The sequence below is a fragment of the Brachionichthys hirsutus genome, chromosome 11 (assembly GCF_040956055.1).
Source record: "Brachionichthys hirsutus isolate HB-005 chromosome 11, CSIRO-AGI_Bhir_v1, whole genome shotgun sequence".
NCBI classification, from domain to species: domain Eukaryota; kingdom Metazoa; phylum Chordata; class Actinopteri; order Lophiiformes; family Brachionichthyidae; genus Brachionichthys; species Brachionichthys hirsutus.
Genome location: NC_090907.1, coordinates 641,680 through 658,856, shown reverse-complemented (window position 1 = coordinate 658,856; position 17,177 = coordinate 641,680). Strand labels below are relative to the sequence as shown.

At 51.1% G+C, this 17,177-nt stretch overlaps 1 protein-coding gene across 1 annotated transcript; it reads right to left on the bottom strand.

The window, feature by feature from the left end:
* Window positions 1-6,330: 6,330 nt before the first annotated feature.
* On the bottom strand, window positions 6,331-15,659 carry slc6a4a (solute carrier family 6 member 4a). Its single transcript, XM_068745688.1, has 13 exons — window positions 15,269-15,659; window positions 13,773-13,907; window positions 12,898-13,120; window positions 11,571-11,709; window positions 10,933-11,067; window positions 10,761-10,864; window positions 9,964-10,091; window positions 9,715-9,827; window positions 9,299-9,430; window positions 8,533-8,632; window positions 8,342-8,442; window positions 8,082-8,249; window positions 6,331-6,405 (listed from the first exon to the last, which is right to left on the bottom strand). The coding sequence occupies exons 1-13, from the start codon at window positions 15,657-15,659 to the stop codon at window positions 6,331-6,333; spliced, it is 1,944 nt and encodes a 647-aa protein (XP_068601789.1).
* Between the last annotated feature and the right edge of the window lie 1,518 nt (window positions 15,660-17,177).

The following is a 17,177-nucleotide window of genomic DNA, read 5'->3' as shown; positions in this document are numbered from 1 at the left end:
AGTGCACTACCCACTACACCACCTAGAGGTTACCCCATCAGACATTAGGATAAATAGACAGTAGCATTGATTACTTTAGACCAGAGGCACTGGTTTTGAATCCAGTAAGACGTCACCTGGTCTGAGACACGCCCACTCCACGTAACACAAAAGGAAAAAGCACGACATAGCAACACACAACACAACAACACAACAACACAACAACACAACAACACAACAACACAACAACACAACAACACAACAACACGCTGTGGTCTGAGATATCACCTTACTATTTGACAGGTACGACTTTAGTAATACCTCAGGTTTCCTCACCTATACGGTGGCGTGGTCGGTAGGGTTACCGACTCACAGCCGGAGGAACTGGGTTCGCATCCAACTGCGGGGGTGGGGGTGGGGGTGGAGCGGGGGTGGCAGGGTAGGCCCAGGGCCTTACCTGGGCGGAGTGAACTGGACCACTGGTCCACTCCACTCCGCTCAGGTGTGCCCTGGACCTACCCTGTTGCCCCTGCTCCATCCCATTCCCGTAGTGGGATTCGATACCAGAGCCATTTTGCCCCCCCCTACAGTGCTGCCAACCATGCCACCGTGGAGGTGAGGAAACCTGCCCTGTTATTACAAAGTAATTACTATGTCATAAGTTGATATTACAGAACATTAACTTTCTGGCCGCATGTGACCATCATTAAAAATAAAAGGGAGGCTACTCATGTTGTATGGAAAGGAAAATAAGTACATTTTATTTTGGGTCTCTGGTATTGTTTAGGGGGCCAGGCCAAATGTGGAAATGGGCCGGATCCGGCCCGCGGGCCGTAGTTTGGGGACCCCTGCTTTAGGCTATTATTAAGTGCTGCTGCGTTCAGAGTCGTCAGTCTCCTCCGATGAGTGCTGCCTTCAGGGACCAATGGGAATTCTCTACTTTTTTTTAGGGTTGAGACATTTGAATTGTTTCACGATTTTCACATTATCCAAGTGGCAAAAAGTTAATTTCCACTGATTTCAAAAATGTAAAATTTGATTTTTACGTGTCTCAGTTTTACAGGAATAAATAATTAATACAGCAGCAGCTCATAGAGGAACAACTTAGAAAGAATCGACAATAAGTAGCACCCTGGATTCTATTTTGAACATTTTAATTGAACTTTACATTCAATGGATTGTTAGTGATGCCGTACTTTCATGGATTGTGAGAATATTTATTATATTTATTTGAGTAGTTTTACCATTTTATTGCCTATTTCCTACTATAGTGCACGAGGAAGTCTGGAGTGGCAGAGAAGTATGTCAGAGTAGCTCAGGACATGTAGGACATTTCGCTGAACGCTTTGGACAGAGCAGAAACAAGTGGCCTGGTTCTGCTCACGTCCTCTGGACGAGTCTGTGTCTGGTCCATTGAAGACCTATTACAGCAGAGCTCTTGATGGTTGAATGAGATCTAATCCTGGCACAACAGCTAGCATATACCAGATACCCAGCTTTGTGAATGATGCTTTCGTGTTAGCGATGACGCCACGAAAAACCTCCTCTGGTTCCGATCCAGAAAGAATCAAAGAGCAAGGGAAGCTCAGGAGGAAACAAACCCGGAGAAAAGTGATGTCCCCGTCCCATTGGGAGACACGTCTGAGCATGAGAGGTCCAGTGATGAGAGAACAGAACCGCTGAACCGTGGCGACGGTGGTGGGGCGGGTCTTCCTGTGATTGAGTGGTCGGAGGTTCAATTCCCAGCTCTGGCACATGTGTGCACTGTTGTTGTGTCCTTGTTGTAATTCATTGTCATTCCCAAAAGACACAATTCAATGCATCACGTGATGTGGTTCAGATACAGCTGCCTGTCGTTCTACATTTGTCCAGCAGGGGGAGTCGTGACCTTGGAGAAATGAACCCGGTTCAACGCCTCCTGAGGCTTCATCTCAGCATCAGTGAACTAGAAACACACACACACACAATACCGTTACAGGACCTGATCAATACCTCTCACACACACAATACCGTTACAGGACCTGATCAATACCTCTCACACACACAATACCGTTACAGGACCTGATCAATACCTCTCACACACACAATACCGTTACAGGACCTGATCAATACCGCTCACACACACAATACCGGTACAGGACCTGATCAATACCTCTCACACACACAATACCGGTACAGGACCTGATCAATACCTCTCACACACACAATACCGGTACAGGACCTGATCAATACCTCTCACACACACAATACCGTTACAGGACCTGATCAATACCGCTCACACACACAATACCGTTACAGGACCTGATCAATACCTCTCACACACACAATACCGTTACAGGACCTGATCAATACCGCTCACACACACAATACCGTTACAGGACCTGATCAATACCGCTCACACACACAATACCGTTACAGGACCTGATCAATACCGCTCACACACACAATACCGTTACAGGACCTGATCAATACCTCTCACACACACAATACCGTTACAGGACCTGATCAATACCTCTCACACACACAATACCGTTACAGGACCTGATCAATACCGCTCACACACACAATACCGTTACAGGACCGGATCAATACCTCTCACACACACAATACCGTTACAGGACCTGATCAATACCTCTCACACACACAATACCGTTACAGGACCTGATCAATACCGCTCACACACACAATACCGTTACAGGACCTGATCAATACCGCTCACACACACAATACCGTTACAGGACCTGATCAATACCGCTCACACACACAATACCGTTACAGGACCGGATCAATACCGCTCACACACACAATACCGGTACAGGACCTGATCAATACCTCTCACACACACAATACCCTTACAGGACCTGATCAATACCGCTCACACACACAATACCGGTACAGGACCTGATCAATACCTCTCACACACACAATACCGGTACAGGACCTGATCAATACCTCTCACACACACAATACCGTTACAGGACCTGATCAATACCGCTCACACACACAATACCGGTACAGGACCTGATCAATACCTCTCACACACACAATACCGGTACAGGACCTGATCAATACCTCTCACACCCGAAACCAGTGGCTCAATCAGCTGATCAATCAGCTGCAGAGGACCAAACAACAAACTTGTAAAAACACCTGCATCCTTCACGCCTCGGTTTTGAACCCAGGACCTCCCGACTGGGAGTCAAGTGCGCTACCCACTGCACCACCAAGACCTGAGCGGGACCCCGTCAATCATGATGATCAATAGACAGTAGCATCGTTGACTGGAGACCAGAGGCACCGGTTTCAACGTCACCTGGTCGGAGACACAACAACACGCTAGCCGCTAGCGGCTAACGGCTCTGAGCTACCACCTCATCGTTGGACAGGTGTGACTTTACCTGAGGTCTCCTCGCCAGCACGGTGGTGTGTTGGTAGCGTTATACCCTCTCAACTGGTGGCGCTGGGATCGAGTCCCACTGTGGGGGTGGGGTGGAGCAGAGGTAGCGGGGTGGGCCGAGGGCTTTACCTGGGTGGAGTGAACTGGACCGGGTCCACTCCACTCTGCCCAGGTGTGCCCTGGGTCTACCCTGTTGCCCCTGCTCCATTTCATTCCCATAGTGGGATTCGAGACCAGGGCCATTTTGCCCCCCTCCCCACCATGCGCCGTGTAAGCCCCGCCCACAACAGTAGCACTGTAGTTTTAATCTCGTCTCCTAGATCCGGTCTGGGGTCACGGTTCAGGTTTCGTGGGACCTCAGAATTCTTCCTCACCAGAAATGAGGAGTCGACAGGCCGAGGACCTCCCAGCGCCTCCTATGAAGTGAGGAGGCGCTGGAGGAGTTTCAGAGAGAGGAGCGGCCTCCTCCTCCTGCGCAGAGATAAGATGGTCGTCTCCCTCCGTGCAAAATGAGTTCATTAGGGCAGCGAGCGGCGCCGCCGCCGGGCGCCACGTTGTCCGCGCGATAAAGACAGCGTGGATGGAAAGAAGGTTTCATTTCCTGTTGTTCAGAGCGGCGCCGTTATCGGAGCATCTCAGAGAGGCGGGAAAAGGGGAGACGAGAATGTCAGGAGGGGGGGGGGGGTAAAAACATAAAGGTTACCCAGGAGCCACCGGGGGCGGGGCAACCCGTCAGGCACCGGCCAATGGGAGCACCAGAAAGTACAGCCGGCTTCTATTTCAGAGAAGATTCTGACATAAATAAAGCAAATATTGAAAAAGTTTTTCTCTTCAGAATTTAGGCTTTATGTACAAACAGGAAGCAGAATCAAGACACGCCCATTTATTTATACTGAACAATAGCAACGTTTGATTTTAGCATGCTGGGGGCGGGATGTAAGATGACATCATCAACTGCTACTAGCTGCTATGAGGTACTAGCAGGTAACTGTCACTAGCTCCTAGTTGCTACTAGCCGGTAACTGCTACTAGCTGCTATGAGGTACTAGCTAATAACTGTCCCTACAGGTAAATGCTACTCGCTACATGGAAACCTTTAAGTCGTGGGACGCACAGGTAACACACTCAAGCTGCTTCCATGGCGATGACGTTTCAATACCTTCGTCAGGTTCCCGGGAGGAGACGAGGAGGAGGCGTGTCAAGCGGCCTCCTGCTCCAGGCACTCCCTCAGATTACACGGAGCCAAACGGAGGCTCTGCGTTTCGTACCTGCAAGAATGTTTGTTCAGTGGAGACGAGGAAGATGAGAACACCTTCATCAACAGAAAGCTGACCTCCTGAAGGAGATCGAGCAATCTCACTTCCTGCAGGGGGTGTGGCCATCAGCCTCAAGGGGCGGGGATTAGAGGGCGGTACCTGAGAAACTGGTTGACATTTGAATCCCAGGTGTTTTTTCTGATCACATCAAATCTCAGCGGCCTCAAATGTCACCCGGCTTCTGAAATGCAAAACGTCCTGCAGATGAAGACGACGTCAGCCAATCAGGGCTCGGGTTCACGGCGCCGGGGCATCTCGGGTCGGCCGCAGAGACGAGGAGAAGAAAGGAAGACGATGCGAGAAGCTGGACGGAGAGGAAATGTGTTGATGGACGGCTGATAGAGGAGCGGGCAGGCGGGGGGCTAGGAGGCGGGGGCTGGGGGGACAGGTGCAGCAGAGGTGCAGGGATACGCCGCGCCACGCCGTTTAATATAGATCTGCAGCGATAAGAGCAGACAGAAAACACATGATGTGTCCATCAGAGGAAATGACCAGAACACACAGGAAATGACCCCCCCCCCCCCCCCCCCCCATGAAGGAGAGGAGGTTCATTAACATTCACTTCAACACAGAAAGATTCATCTTCATCATGATGACAAACAGGAAGTGTACATCTGTTAGCTTCCAGATTAGCATCGCTAGCAGCCACACACATTTCACTGTTTTCACGTAGACGTGATGGATGACGGCCTTCGTGGATTATTTGATGATGTCACCACGCTACCGATGACGTCACTCCCATCATAAATATGAGACCAGCTACAATGACCCCAAACCTAAACTGGGATTTCATGAAAACCAGTCTTTATATCAGTGTATTCCGGTCTGGAGCCCAGTTTGAGCCCGAATCCAGGTGTTGTGAGGGGCGGGGCTAAACCCTGGTCATGTTCATGTCCTGTTCTATGCACCCACAGGTTGTCATGGATTGTGTGTGTGTGTGTGTTAAAGACAACAAAGAAGATGTTTTTCATTCCATTGATCTTTATTATCGGTTATTTCCCATATAATTATATATCTTTATTCTATACAGGTGTGTTTCTCTTACTGACATACACAGATCTGACGTAAGCTTCAGAGGTACGAGAGGAGAAGGACTTGTACAGGTGACAACGACACACACACACCTAGTCACACGTCCAATGAGAGAGGAGGTTCACAGGTAACACAACACGGACTGCTCACACACACACACACACACACACACACACACAGCTTCACAGTGCAGGAGCTCATTGGACGGCACGAGACCCTCAACAGTTTTCTGATATTTGGCTTCAGACGTAAAAACATTCCTGAACTTCACATAAAATAAACAAATATAAACATAAAAGGCGAGGGGGCGGGGCTCTGCTTCCTGCCCATCTGAACAGAGACTGAATCTTTATAGAAAACATTTGTAGAACTTTAACAGTCACGAAACTGAGGGGAAGAAGCCCTGGGTTGCCACGGAGACCTGAACCAGCAGCTCCCACCTGACTCTGACTCCGCCTCCGTCTCCGTCTCCACGAGGCACATCTGAAAACAGGTGAGGGATGAAAAGAGGCAATGATGGTGAAAGGTCGCCCACTTGTCCTGTAGGTCTGTCACATGACCAGATGATGGCGATAGAGGGCTCCTTCCTGGGGGTGAGAGGGGGCGTCACACGGCATTGGTGATGATGGCGTTTCTGTGATGGTTGCTGCTCGGCTCCGGCGTGATGCTCTTCAGCAGACGCTGTGGGAGGAGAGAGAGATGGAGGGAGGAGAGAGGTAAAGAACCAGAGGGTGATATAACAGCTGGTATAATGTGGTCTCTGCATGCTAGCGCCTTTAGCTCAGAGGGGCTGTATGCTAACGCCTTTAGCTCAGAGGTCCTGCATGCTAGCGCCTTTAGCTCAGAGGGCCTGCATGCTAACGCCTTTAGCGCAGAGGGGTTGCATGCTAATGCCTTTACCTCAGAGGGCCTGCATGCTAATGCTTTTAGCTCAGAGGGCCTGCATGCTAACGCCTTTAGCTCAGAGGGCCTGCATGCTAACGCCTTTACCTCAGAGGGCCTGCATGCTAATGCTTTTAGCTCAGAGGGCCTGCATGCTAACGCCTTTACCTCAGAGGGCCTGCATGTTAACGCCTTTATCTCAGAGGGGCTGCATGCTAACGCCTTTAGCTCAGAGGGCCTGCATGCTAACGCCTTTAGCTCAGAGGGCCTGCATGCTAATGCTTTTAGCTCAGAGGGCCTGCATGCTAACGCCTTTAGCGCAGAGGGGTTGCATGCTAATGCCTTTACCTCAGAGGGCCTGCATGCTAATGCTTTTAGCTCAGAGGGCCTGCATGCTAACGCCTTTAGCTCAGAGGGCCTGCATGCTAACGCCTTTACCTCAGAGGGCCTGCATGCTAATGCTTTTAGCTCAGAGGGCCTGCATGCTAACGCCTTTACCTCAGAGGGCCTGCATGTTAACGCCTTTATCTCAGAGGGGCTGCATGCTAACGCCTTTAGCTCAGAGGGCCTGCATGCTAACGCCTTTAGCTCAGAGGGCCTGCATGCTAATGCTTTTAGCTCAGAGGGCCTGCATGCTAACGCCTTTAGCTCAGAGGACCTGCATGCTAACGCCTTTAGCTCAGAGGGCCTGCATGCTAACGCCTTTAGCTCAGAGGGCCTGCATGCTAGCGCCTTTAGCTCAGAGGGCCTGCATGCTAGCGCCTTTAGCTCAGAGGGCCTGCATGCTAGCGCCTTTAGCTCAGAGGGCCTGCATGCTAGCGCCATGTAGCTCAGACGTTTAGACTTCACTTTGATCAACCTACACTCTGAGGGTTATTGACCTCATTTGGCCTCGTTTGTTGCCGAGGTTCAGTCATCACATTCTGTGTTGACAGTGGGTTGTACTATACGTCCACTGGAGGACAGCCAGAGAAGCTCCGCCCACCTGACTGAACGATTGGTCAGAAGATTAAGGAAAGGCAGCAGAGGCCCGAAGAAGAAAAGCATTGACGTGAAGTGGCTCAGAGAAGATCCAGACTGCAGATGACTGGAATCCGTCCATCAGGAAGACACGGATTTAGGAAAAGAATCGGAGTATTCTTCATCCTGTCGGGCAGGAGGACGTCTTTCTGTCATGTTTCTATGAAACAGTGATAAACCTCCGTGAAATGGAACCTGCAGACCCTCTTCTTCCTCATCCTTATTCTCCCCAGAGCTTATCTGGGAGGCTGGACAAACCCTCATCAGGCCCAGATGCTAGCCTAGCACAGCCTAGCCTAGCCTGGCCTAGCTAAGAGGTGTGTTTGAACGCACAACACAATGATAAATGTGTTTTAAATTGTCTGCTAGTAACCAACAAACATCTTATAAATATAAATATAAATAATCTGACTGATCCTGTCGGACACGCCCCTTCATGGCGCTAAACGCTGCACCTGTTTGAAGGAGCCCTTGGCGTGCAGCAGGTAGTAGATCATGTAAGTAGGAACGCAGATGAAGGAGGAGACCCCGATGCAGTAGCCCAGGACGGTGGTCCAGGGGGGGTAGTCGTAGTGGAACAGCCTGACCTCTGGCGGGAAGGCCAGGAAACTGACGATGATGAACTGGACATAGAAGCATGAGGATGAAGCATCAGGAGAAATACGGCCAACCCTTCCTGCACTGCCATTGGTTCGAACCGGAAGTTGAGGCTCACCAGCAGGAAGCAGGGGCAGATGGCGACCCAGCAGACCCTCCAGAAACAACCGGGGTAGAAACCAAGCATGGCCTGGACGTCGTTGCAGAACCGGCTGGTACCTGGTGGAAGCAAGGTGAGAGTGACAAACCATCCCAGGGCGTCTTTTTGTTTTTGTGCGCCTGTGATGTCATCATCAAAGTCAAACGCACCGTAGAACCAGGAGACGGCGATGACTTCCAACAGGACCACCGTGATGACGGCCGGACCGGTAGCGTACTCCTCAAACAGCTTCACCACGAACGCTCCGCCCTATCAACACAAGAGGTGCAGAGTCACCGCCTGAATAAAAGAGAGGTCGCAACCTGGGCGGTGACATCATCATAAGACTGGTGACATCATCATAGTGGAGTAAATTACTCTCACTCCCTCCAGTTTTTCCTCCAGCTCTATCATGTTTTCATGAAAACAGTCAAATCTGTGCTGCTGCTAGCGATGCTAACCTGGAAGCTAACAGACGTGCACTTCCTGCTCTGGCAGGAGCAACAGGACCTCCAACCAATGGCAGTAGCTTCTTAGGATGCTGACGATTTTTTCCTTTGAACAGATCCACCTACGGGTTCTAGATAAAGTACCACCTATGGGTTCTGGATCAGGATCCACATACAGGTTCTGGATCTGGATAAGGCACTACCTGTAGGTTCTGGATCAGGCTGTCTGGTTCTGGTGCTGCTTTAAGGTTTTGCAATTGTAAAAATTAAAAAACACTAATGGTACAAGATTCAATGGCTTATAAACCTGAGCATCATCAGCATAGAAATCGATGTCAGTAGGATGGATAAAATAAAGATGGTGCTCGAACTGAGCCCTGTGGCACACCATACCTGAAGGTACACTAAAAACCCAACAATGACTATGATGACATCATCATTAATAAGTTTGAGTTCAGACAGACGGACAGACGGACGGGGGGCGTACGTAGGTGAGGGTGGAGAGGGCCCCCAGGTAACAGGCGCACACCAGGCCAAACACGAACATCTCCCGTCTCTTCACCAGGACGTGGGGGAACTCGTCTATCATGGCGGTGATCACCCCCTCCAGGCCGGCAAACTGTCCAGAGAGAAGATGAAGACGATGAAGACGAAGCCTTTAGATGTGACGAGTCGTTAGCATGATCAGCTCTTTGATCGAACGTCCACCGAGACAAAACTCAACTGTAACACGTTTTTAGTAAAATCCCCGTCACCAAACGCAGGAGCAGAAAAACACCGGATGCTGATTGGACGACTCTGGGCCCCGGAGCAGCGAGAGGAACCGGGCCAGGCTCCTCTGGCCGGGAGGAATAACAGCATTAAGCAAACGAGAGGCTTCTGGCTGCAGAGGATCACACTGACCGTGCTGTCCAGACCCAGCATGATGATCATCAGGAAGAAGATGATGGAGAAGAACGTGGCGGCGGGCATGTTGGCGATGGCCTCCGCATAGATGATGAAGAGCAGGCTCGGACCTGGACGGGAACAAACAGGGCTCTGACCTGGCATCGGAAAACCACCGACCTCCATCGCCATCTGGATCTGCACCAATCTGAGGATCGGAGAGGGTCCAGGTTCTCCTGAGAAACCCCCCATCCAGCTGGAACCTACCGGCGTCTTTGGCCACGGCGTCCACGTCCTGGTTCCTCATCTCAGCCATGTAGCCCAAAACGGTGAAGATGACAAACCCAGACAGGAAGCTGGTCAGGCAGTTGACCGAGCTGGTGATCAGAGCATCTCTGAGGAAGAGGAGGAAGACCAGGATACAGAAGATTCTTCAAGAGCTTCCCGTGACGCTATTGGTTGAATGCTGGCTAAACCCGTTAGCAGCTTGAAGCTAGTCGCGCGAGTCTGTCTGCGCTGTGGAGTATTCTGAAGTGGACGACAACAACCTGATGATGAGCTGCTGTTCATTTTAGTTTAAATATTGGGATTTAATATTTCCTGTTGTACTTGTACAAGTCCAAAGTAAACAAAGTACTTTATTTATTACTGGAATGTACAAGCTACGTCACAGAAGTGCTGTTTAAGAGCTAAATGTTGAAATAAGATGATAAAATAGAGAATAAACATCTGTCTTTTATTTGAAATATTTTATGATTTTATTCTAATACCGAGTTATTTATTTCATTCTAATATTATTTAAAACACATTTTACGTATTTTATTCTAATTGTGATTTTTTTTTATTTTACGTATTTTATTCTAATATTATTGTATTTATTTTTATGTTATTTTTTTATTTTATTGTAATATTATTTATTTTATTTTTATATTTTACAGCTTTTATTCTTATATTATTGTATTTATATATATATATATTTTTTCTACTTCGTAAAACGATGTCACTCAACACGCCGGCGCATCATTGGTCCGTTTTTCCGTTACCAAGGAGACCGAAGGTCTTACTTGTAGCAGTTGTTGTGAAACGGGTTGTAGCTGGCGAAGGCGAGGAGGACGCCGAAGCCCGGGCCCAGAGAGAAGAAGATCTGCGCCGCTGCATCGACCCACACCTGGACAGGTGAGGTAAGGCGTCAGGACAAACTCAGAGCGATTAAAGGCACTGGTTCCAGGGACTGACCCGAGTGCTGAGCAGTTTCTGCCAATCAGGTTTGAGATAGAAGACCACGCCCCTCCAGGCCCCGGGCAGAGTGGCCCCACGGACGAGCAGCACCAGGAGAACCAGGTAGGGAAGGGTAGCCGTCACCCAGACCACCTGATCAGAGGAGAACCACAAGAGAAGCCATCAGAAGCCGGCTAGTGACGGATCGGCCAGAACCAAATCCAAGACCAAGTTCCTTTGAGGAAGGGGGCGGAGCCTTGAGGACCGCTATGAAGAAAGTATAGACAAGAAGGAGAACCACCAGGAGAAGTCTGATCAGCTGGGTCTCAGCTAGCAACACGCTAGCCTCCGAGCTAAGGGCTTCAACAAGATCTTTGTTCAGTCTGGAGATGATGGAGGAGTCACTAGGAGGCGCTGAAGGAGGAGTCGGGTCAGAAGGGGGGCTAATGGTTGCTGGCTTTGAACGCACGCATCCGACCGTCTTCAGCATTCTAATCAGATCATGCTAACATGCTAACATGCTAGGAGTCACTCCTCATGATGACGGATAAAGCCGAGGATGAGGAGCTGAGGAGCTGCGTCTGCTCCTCTGGACCTGTCCATCCATCCATCTTTACCGACACCTCCATCAGCCACGCTGGCGCCTCCTCGTTTACCTTTCCAGACGTCTTGACTCCTTTCCAGATGCTGAAGTAGACGATGATGAAGATGAAGAGCAGGCAGAGCGCCAGCTGCCAGCTGACGGAGCCCAGCTGGTGCAGACCTGGAGAGTGGTGGACCTGCAACACCTGGCGCCTGGAGAGGAGGGGAGGAGAGGAGAAGAGAGGAGAGGAGGAGAACAGAGGAGAGGAGAGGAGAGGAGAGAAGAGCGGAGAGGAGCGTAGAAGAGAGGAGAGGAGGAGAACAGAGGAGAGGAGGGGAGTGGAGAGGGGAGAAGAGAGGAGAGGAGAGGAGAGAAGAGCGGAGAGGAGCGTAGAAGAGAGGAGAGGAGAGGAGGAGAGAGGAGAGGAGAGGAGAAGAGAGGAGAGGAGAAGAGAGGAGAGGAGGAGAGGAGAGGAGAGGAGGGGAGTGGAGAGGAGAGGAGAGGAGAGGAGAGGAGAGGAGCGTAGAAGAGAAGAGAAGAGAGGAGAGGAGAGGAGAGGAGAGGAGAGAAGAGCGGAGAGGAGCGTAGAAGAGAAGAGAAGAGAGGAGAGGAGAGGAGAGGAGAAGAGAGGAGAGGAGGAGAACAGAGGAGAGGAGGGGAGAGGAGAGGAGAAGAGAGGAGAGGAGAGGAGAGGAGAGGAGAGGAGAAGAGAAGAGAGGAGAGGAGGAGAACAGAGGAGAGGAGAGGAGAGGAGAGGAGAAACGTAAAAGATGGAGAGAAAGAGAACAAAGTGATGAAAGGATTTTGGACTTTAGAGAAGATTTATTTCAATGATTAAACAATGTTTACACGACTCAGACAGGAGGAGGTCAGCTGGAGGAGGTCCGCTGGCATGCAGGAGGTGCAGCTCATGGAGCTCAGAGACAGGATTTATGTGAAAAACAGGAAATTCTGGCGCCAGACTGAGTCCAGGAATCTGCTTCTGAGCGCTACACGAGGAAGAGAAACTCCTGAACCCGTCTCTGTGGACCAGCAGCTGATAAGACTAACCCGGCCCTGAACGGCCCAGAAACCGGCCCGGAACATGTTCTGAACTGGCATGAATGTGACCTGAACTAGTCCTGAACCGGCCCAGAAACCGGCCCGGAACATGTTCTGAACCGGTCCTGAATGTGACCTGAACTAGTCCTGAACCGGTATGGAACGGATCCTGAACCGGTCGGGAACATGCTATGAACCTGTCCTGAACTAGTCCTGAACCGGCCCAGAAACCGGTCCGGAACATGCTCTGAACTGGTACTGAATGTGCCTTGACAGGCTCTGCTCCTCCTGGACTCCTCCAGAGAGACTTTGACCTCCCGACCCGTGGTGAAGGAGGTTCTTGACCAGCGTGTACTCACATGTAGAACTCCTCGGCGGGGGAGGTGGAGGAGTTGGACCAGGACACGTTGTGGTTGGTGGACATGTACTGGTTGCAGTTGACGGTGTTCCAGGTGTTGGTGCAGGTGCTCCAGGGGAGGGTGTGGCTGAACGATGACATCAGGTAGTACAGCGCCCAGGCCATGATGGTGTTGTAGTAGAACGCCACGTAGAGGGCGATGATGCAGATGGCGAAGCCGATCCCTGGGTGGGGAGGAAAAGAACCCGTAAAGGACCCGGAACCGGCACCTCCGGAGACAGGGGAGCCGAGACCGACCCGGAACCGGCACCTCCGGAGACAGGGGAGCCGAGACCGACCCAGAACCGGCACCTCCGGAGACAGAGGAGCCGAGACCGACCCGGAACCGGCACCTCCGGAGACAGGGGAGCCGAGACCGACCCGAGGGATGGTCAAAGCGCTAACCGCCATCATGACCTCTGAGCTAACACGGTTAGCATCAACAGCCATTGACTTCTGGTCTCCTTCTTCAGGTGTTTTAAACTAGTCTCCTTCTTCAGGTGTTTTAAACTAGTCTCCTTCTTTAGGTGTTTTAAACTAGTCTCCTTCTTCTTCTGGTGTTTCAGAGATGACTGAAGAACCTTTTCCGTTCCATGGAGATGAGATGAGATGTGTGTTTTTGTGTTTTTGTGTTTTTGTGTTGACGAAGATGACATTTCTGCACAACAACAATTTACTATCACACTTCTGTGGCATTTCACAATTTAAATGTGACGATTTGCATAACAGAGAGCCTTTGGATGCAGAAGAAGCGAGCGAAGGAGGGGTCACGGAGGTCAAATGGCGTCCGCCTCCATCTGTTTTGCAGCGGTTTCTCGTCCTCCTTTCATGTCTTACCTTTGAAGATGGGACAGATGTGTTTCCAGACGGAGATACAGCCGCTGCGGTGGAACTGTCCCAGAGCCAGCTCCATGTAGAACAGAGGCACGCCCCCAAACACCGCCATCAACAGGTAGGGCAGCAGAAACGCACCTGGGGGGAGGAGTCAGAAAATGTACAGGAAAGATTTGAGTGTCTGAGGCTACGCTAGCATTAGCAGCGCTGAGCTTGATGCAAACAGGTGAGCTCGATAATAGTGCACGTGAACGTGGAGCAGAAAAACGAAAGCTGTCTCTGGATGGAGCAGAACCTCATCACGTCTAACCCTGACCGGGTCCAGCCGGGTCCAGCCGGGTCCAGCCGGGTCCAGCTGGATCCAGACCTACGGCAAGGACACATCAGGGAGAGGAGAGGCGCTCAACCTCACCTGCCCTCGGACCGCACATCTCGACTTTCCATCTCTCAATGTCTACTTATTATGTGTGTGTGTGTGCGTGTGTGTGTGTGTGCGTGTGCGTGTGTGTGTGTGTGCGTGTGTGTGTGTGTGTGCGTGCGTGCGGCGGTGACATGAGGGCAGAGATAAGGGCTGATTGAGCAGCTGCCTGGGAGGCGGGTTATTGAGCCTGGAGAATGAGGACGAAGGCGCTGTTCATAAGAACCACAATTAATACTGCGGCCTCCATCAAGCCCCCCCCCAGCCACACACCCGCCCCCCCCATGCTAGACGCACAAATACAGCACACAGGAAATTGCAAAGATCTTATTATTGCAATTTCAATGAAAGATAAAAGTGGAGGGAGTCTCTGTTTGCTGCTGGGGGGGGTCGGGGGCGGCTGGCGCTTATTCAGCTGTTTGTTCTCGTCTCCGGAGACAAACTGTTCACTCAGATCCAGTCGGGATCCAGAACCTTTTCGCATCATGTTCAAATGTCACTTCAAGTCCAGCCAGTCAGAACCGATCAAGAAAGTGGCGATGAACTCATGAAGTGGGAATAGAGCCTGAACCAACAGCTGATTGGTCCGGGGGGGTAGCAAGTAACAGTTAGCACTATGGGTAGTTAGCAGCAGCAAGCACAATGTAGCATTAGGTAGCAGTTAGCACTAATAATCCTTTAGCATCAGATAGCAGTTAGCACTAATAAGCCTTTAGCATCAGATAGCAGTTAGCACTAATAAGCCTTTAGCATTAGGTAGTTAGCACTAACAAGCCTTTAGCATTAGGTAGCCGTTAGCAGCTAAATGAATGTGGCTGTTTGGGTAGAGAGCCCTCATGAAGCGTCACACTAAACGCCGATGATGATGTGTTCTACGTCACAGATGAACTCTCATGCTGGAGCGGCACTACGCTGTGTTGTTTTGTTGTTGTTTTATTGTCCATTAAATCTCAGTTAATTCTATTTTCAAGCTAAACAGAACCGGGAAAAGCGACTCGGTCTCATATGTGGTTCCCGTTATTGAGGAGGATTCAGCCCCAGGAACCCTTCAGACCCCGGCTCCCCCTCCAGAACTCCTCACCTCCTCCATTTTGGTAGCAGATGTAAGGGAAGCGCCAGACGTTCCCGAGGTCCACGGCGTAGCCAATCACAGACAGCAGGAAGTCCATCTTCTTGCTCCAGGTCTCTCTGGGCCTCTCTAAGCTGGTTTGTTGGACCACCAGAGTCCTGGGGCCTCCTGACGAGCCGCCGCCGCCTCCCACGGGGCCAGAGGCTGGACCTCCGCTGCTTGCAGCGGTCCCTGCCGGGCCCTCCTGGGGGCTTTGGGGACCGGATGTGGTGAAGCCGTTGGACACCTGCTGTCCGGAGCGGGGGGTCAGGCTCTGAGGTCGTTTCTCTGCAACGCCATCCGCCAGCATTAGTCTCCCCTTCTCCTGCTGTGTCTCCTCCTCCTCCTCCTCTCCCCCCACCATGCTCGTCATCATCATGTTTGTCTCCATCGGGTGGCGGCAGTGGCGCGGCGGTTAAGGCTGGAGAGGGGCTACCTGCGAAGGGAATGTGGTGCCGCTGTCTGATACCGAGCCCATGAGGGGGACGGGACGGCTGGACAAGAGCGAGGTGCCAGAAGCCAGGTGAAGGAGAGCAGGAGTCAGAACAGGAGAGGGGAGTCGAGGGAGTCTCGGATCTCCTGGAGTCAGAACAGGAGAGGGGAGTCGAGGGAGTCTCGGAGCAGCTCAGCAGCAGGAGAAACTGCAAAACATGAAAGAAAACACTCCGATAATGAAACCCAGCCGAGGAACCGGAACCGCCGGACTGGATCCGCTCCAAGTCCGCTCTAGAGCTCCGAGGGAGACGCAGGAAAGGTCTGACTGTCCACCAACCGACCAAAGGACCAGTCCACCAACCGACCAAAGGACCGGTCCACCAACCGACCAAAGGGCCGGTCCACCAACCGACCAAAGGGCCGGTCCACCAACCGACCAAAGGACCGGTCCACCAACCGACCAAAAGACCAGCCGACCAACCGACCAAAGGGCCGGTCCACCAACCGACCAAAGGGCCGGTCCACCAACCGACCAAAGGGCCGGTCCACCAACCGACCAAAGGGCCGGTCCACCAACCGACCAAAGGGCCGGTCCACCAACCGACCAAAGGACCAGTCCACCAACCGACCAAAGGACCAGTCCACCAACCGACCAACCAGTCCTCAAACTGGCCGTCTGACCGGTCCGCAGACCGACCAACGGCCACTGGCCGGATCAATAAGCTCTCATATTCTTATCAATAACGCTGCAGCTTCACATCACGCTGTGATGATGTCATCAGCAGGAAACCTGCGGGCCGGATTTTATTGAATGCATCATAAAGACGCTGATTCCTCCGCCACTGCGGCCGGTCAGCCTCTAGGCGTTAAGATGATGTCAGCGCCATAGCTCCGCCTGCAGCTGATGACATCATCAGCCCAGAACAACAGTGGAACCCGAACCTCCGCCAGGATCTGACCTGATCCAGTCTTCCCCTCCGGATCTGGATCAGGCCCAGAACGCATGCGGTTCCAAGCGGAGCGGAATGGATCTCATTAGAATCAGATGTTATAAAAGAATAAGTGAAAACAAGAAAACATGAAATGGATTTGATCATCCCTCCCCCCGAGAAAAGGAACCAATCAGATGGGCCGAAGGCTGGAAACGAATAATTATGAATGAAAAACAAAACATTGAAACAATCAGGGGGAATTTGAACTCATTGATCGTCTGTTTTTTCAACAGATCCGTCATGAAAGTAATGAATAAACAGATTGTTATAGTTTGGTTAAAATCACACTCATTGATTAGAAGTCATTTGTCGATCAACATTAAACCATTTGAATAAAAACGGCTTCGTTTGGATGCGCCTGGTGATCAGCATCGAGCTGACCGGCAGCTGATTGGTGTTATTGATTTATTTATGAGCTCAACAAATGACAAAACGAATAATTTAACGTCAGACGT

Coding starts and splice junctions, on each gene's coding strand:
- slc6a4a (XM_068745688.1), bottom strand. CDS start 15,659: ATGGTGGGGGGAGAGGAGGAGGAGGAGGAGACACAGCAGGAGAAGGGG. Junction 13,121..13,772: donor CATCTGTCCCATCTTCAAAG/GTAAGACATGAA, acceptor CTCCCCACCCAG/GGATCGGCTTCGCCATCTGC. Junction 9,828..9,963: donor CGCCGTGGCCAAAGACGCCG/GTAGGTTCCAGC, acceptor GTTCCCGTCCAG/GTCCGAGCCTGCTCTTCATC.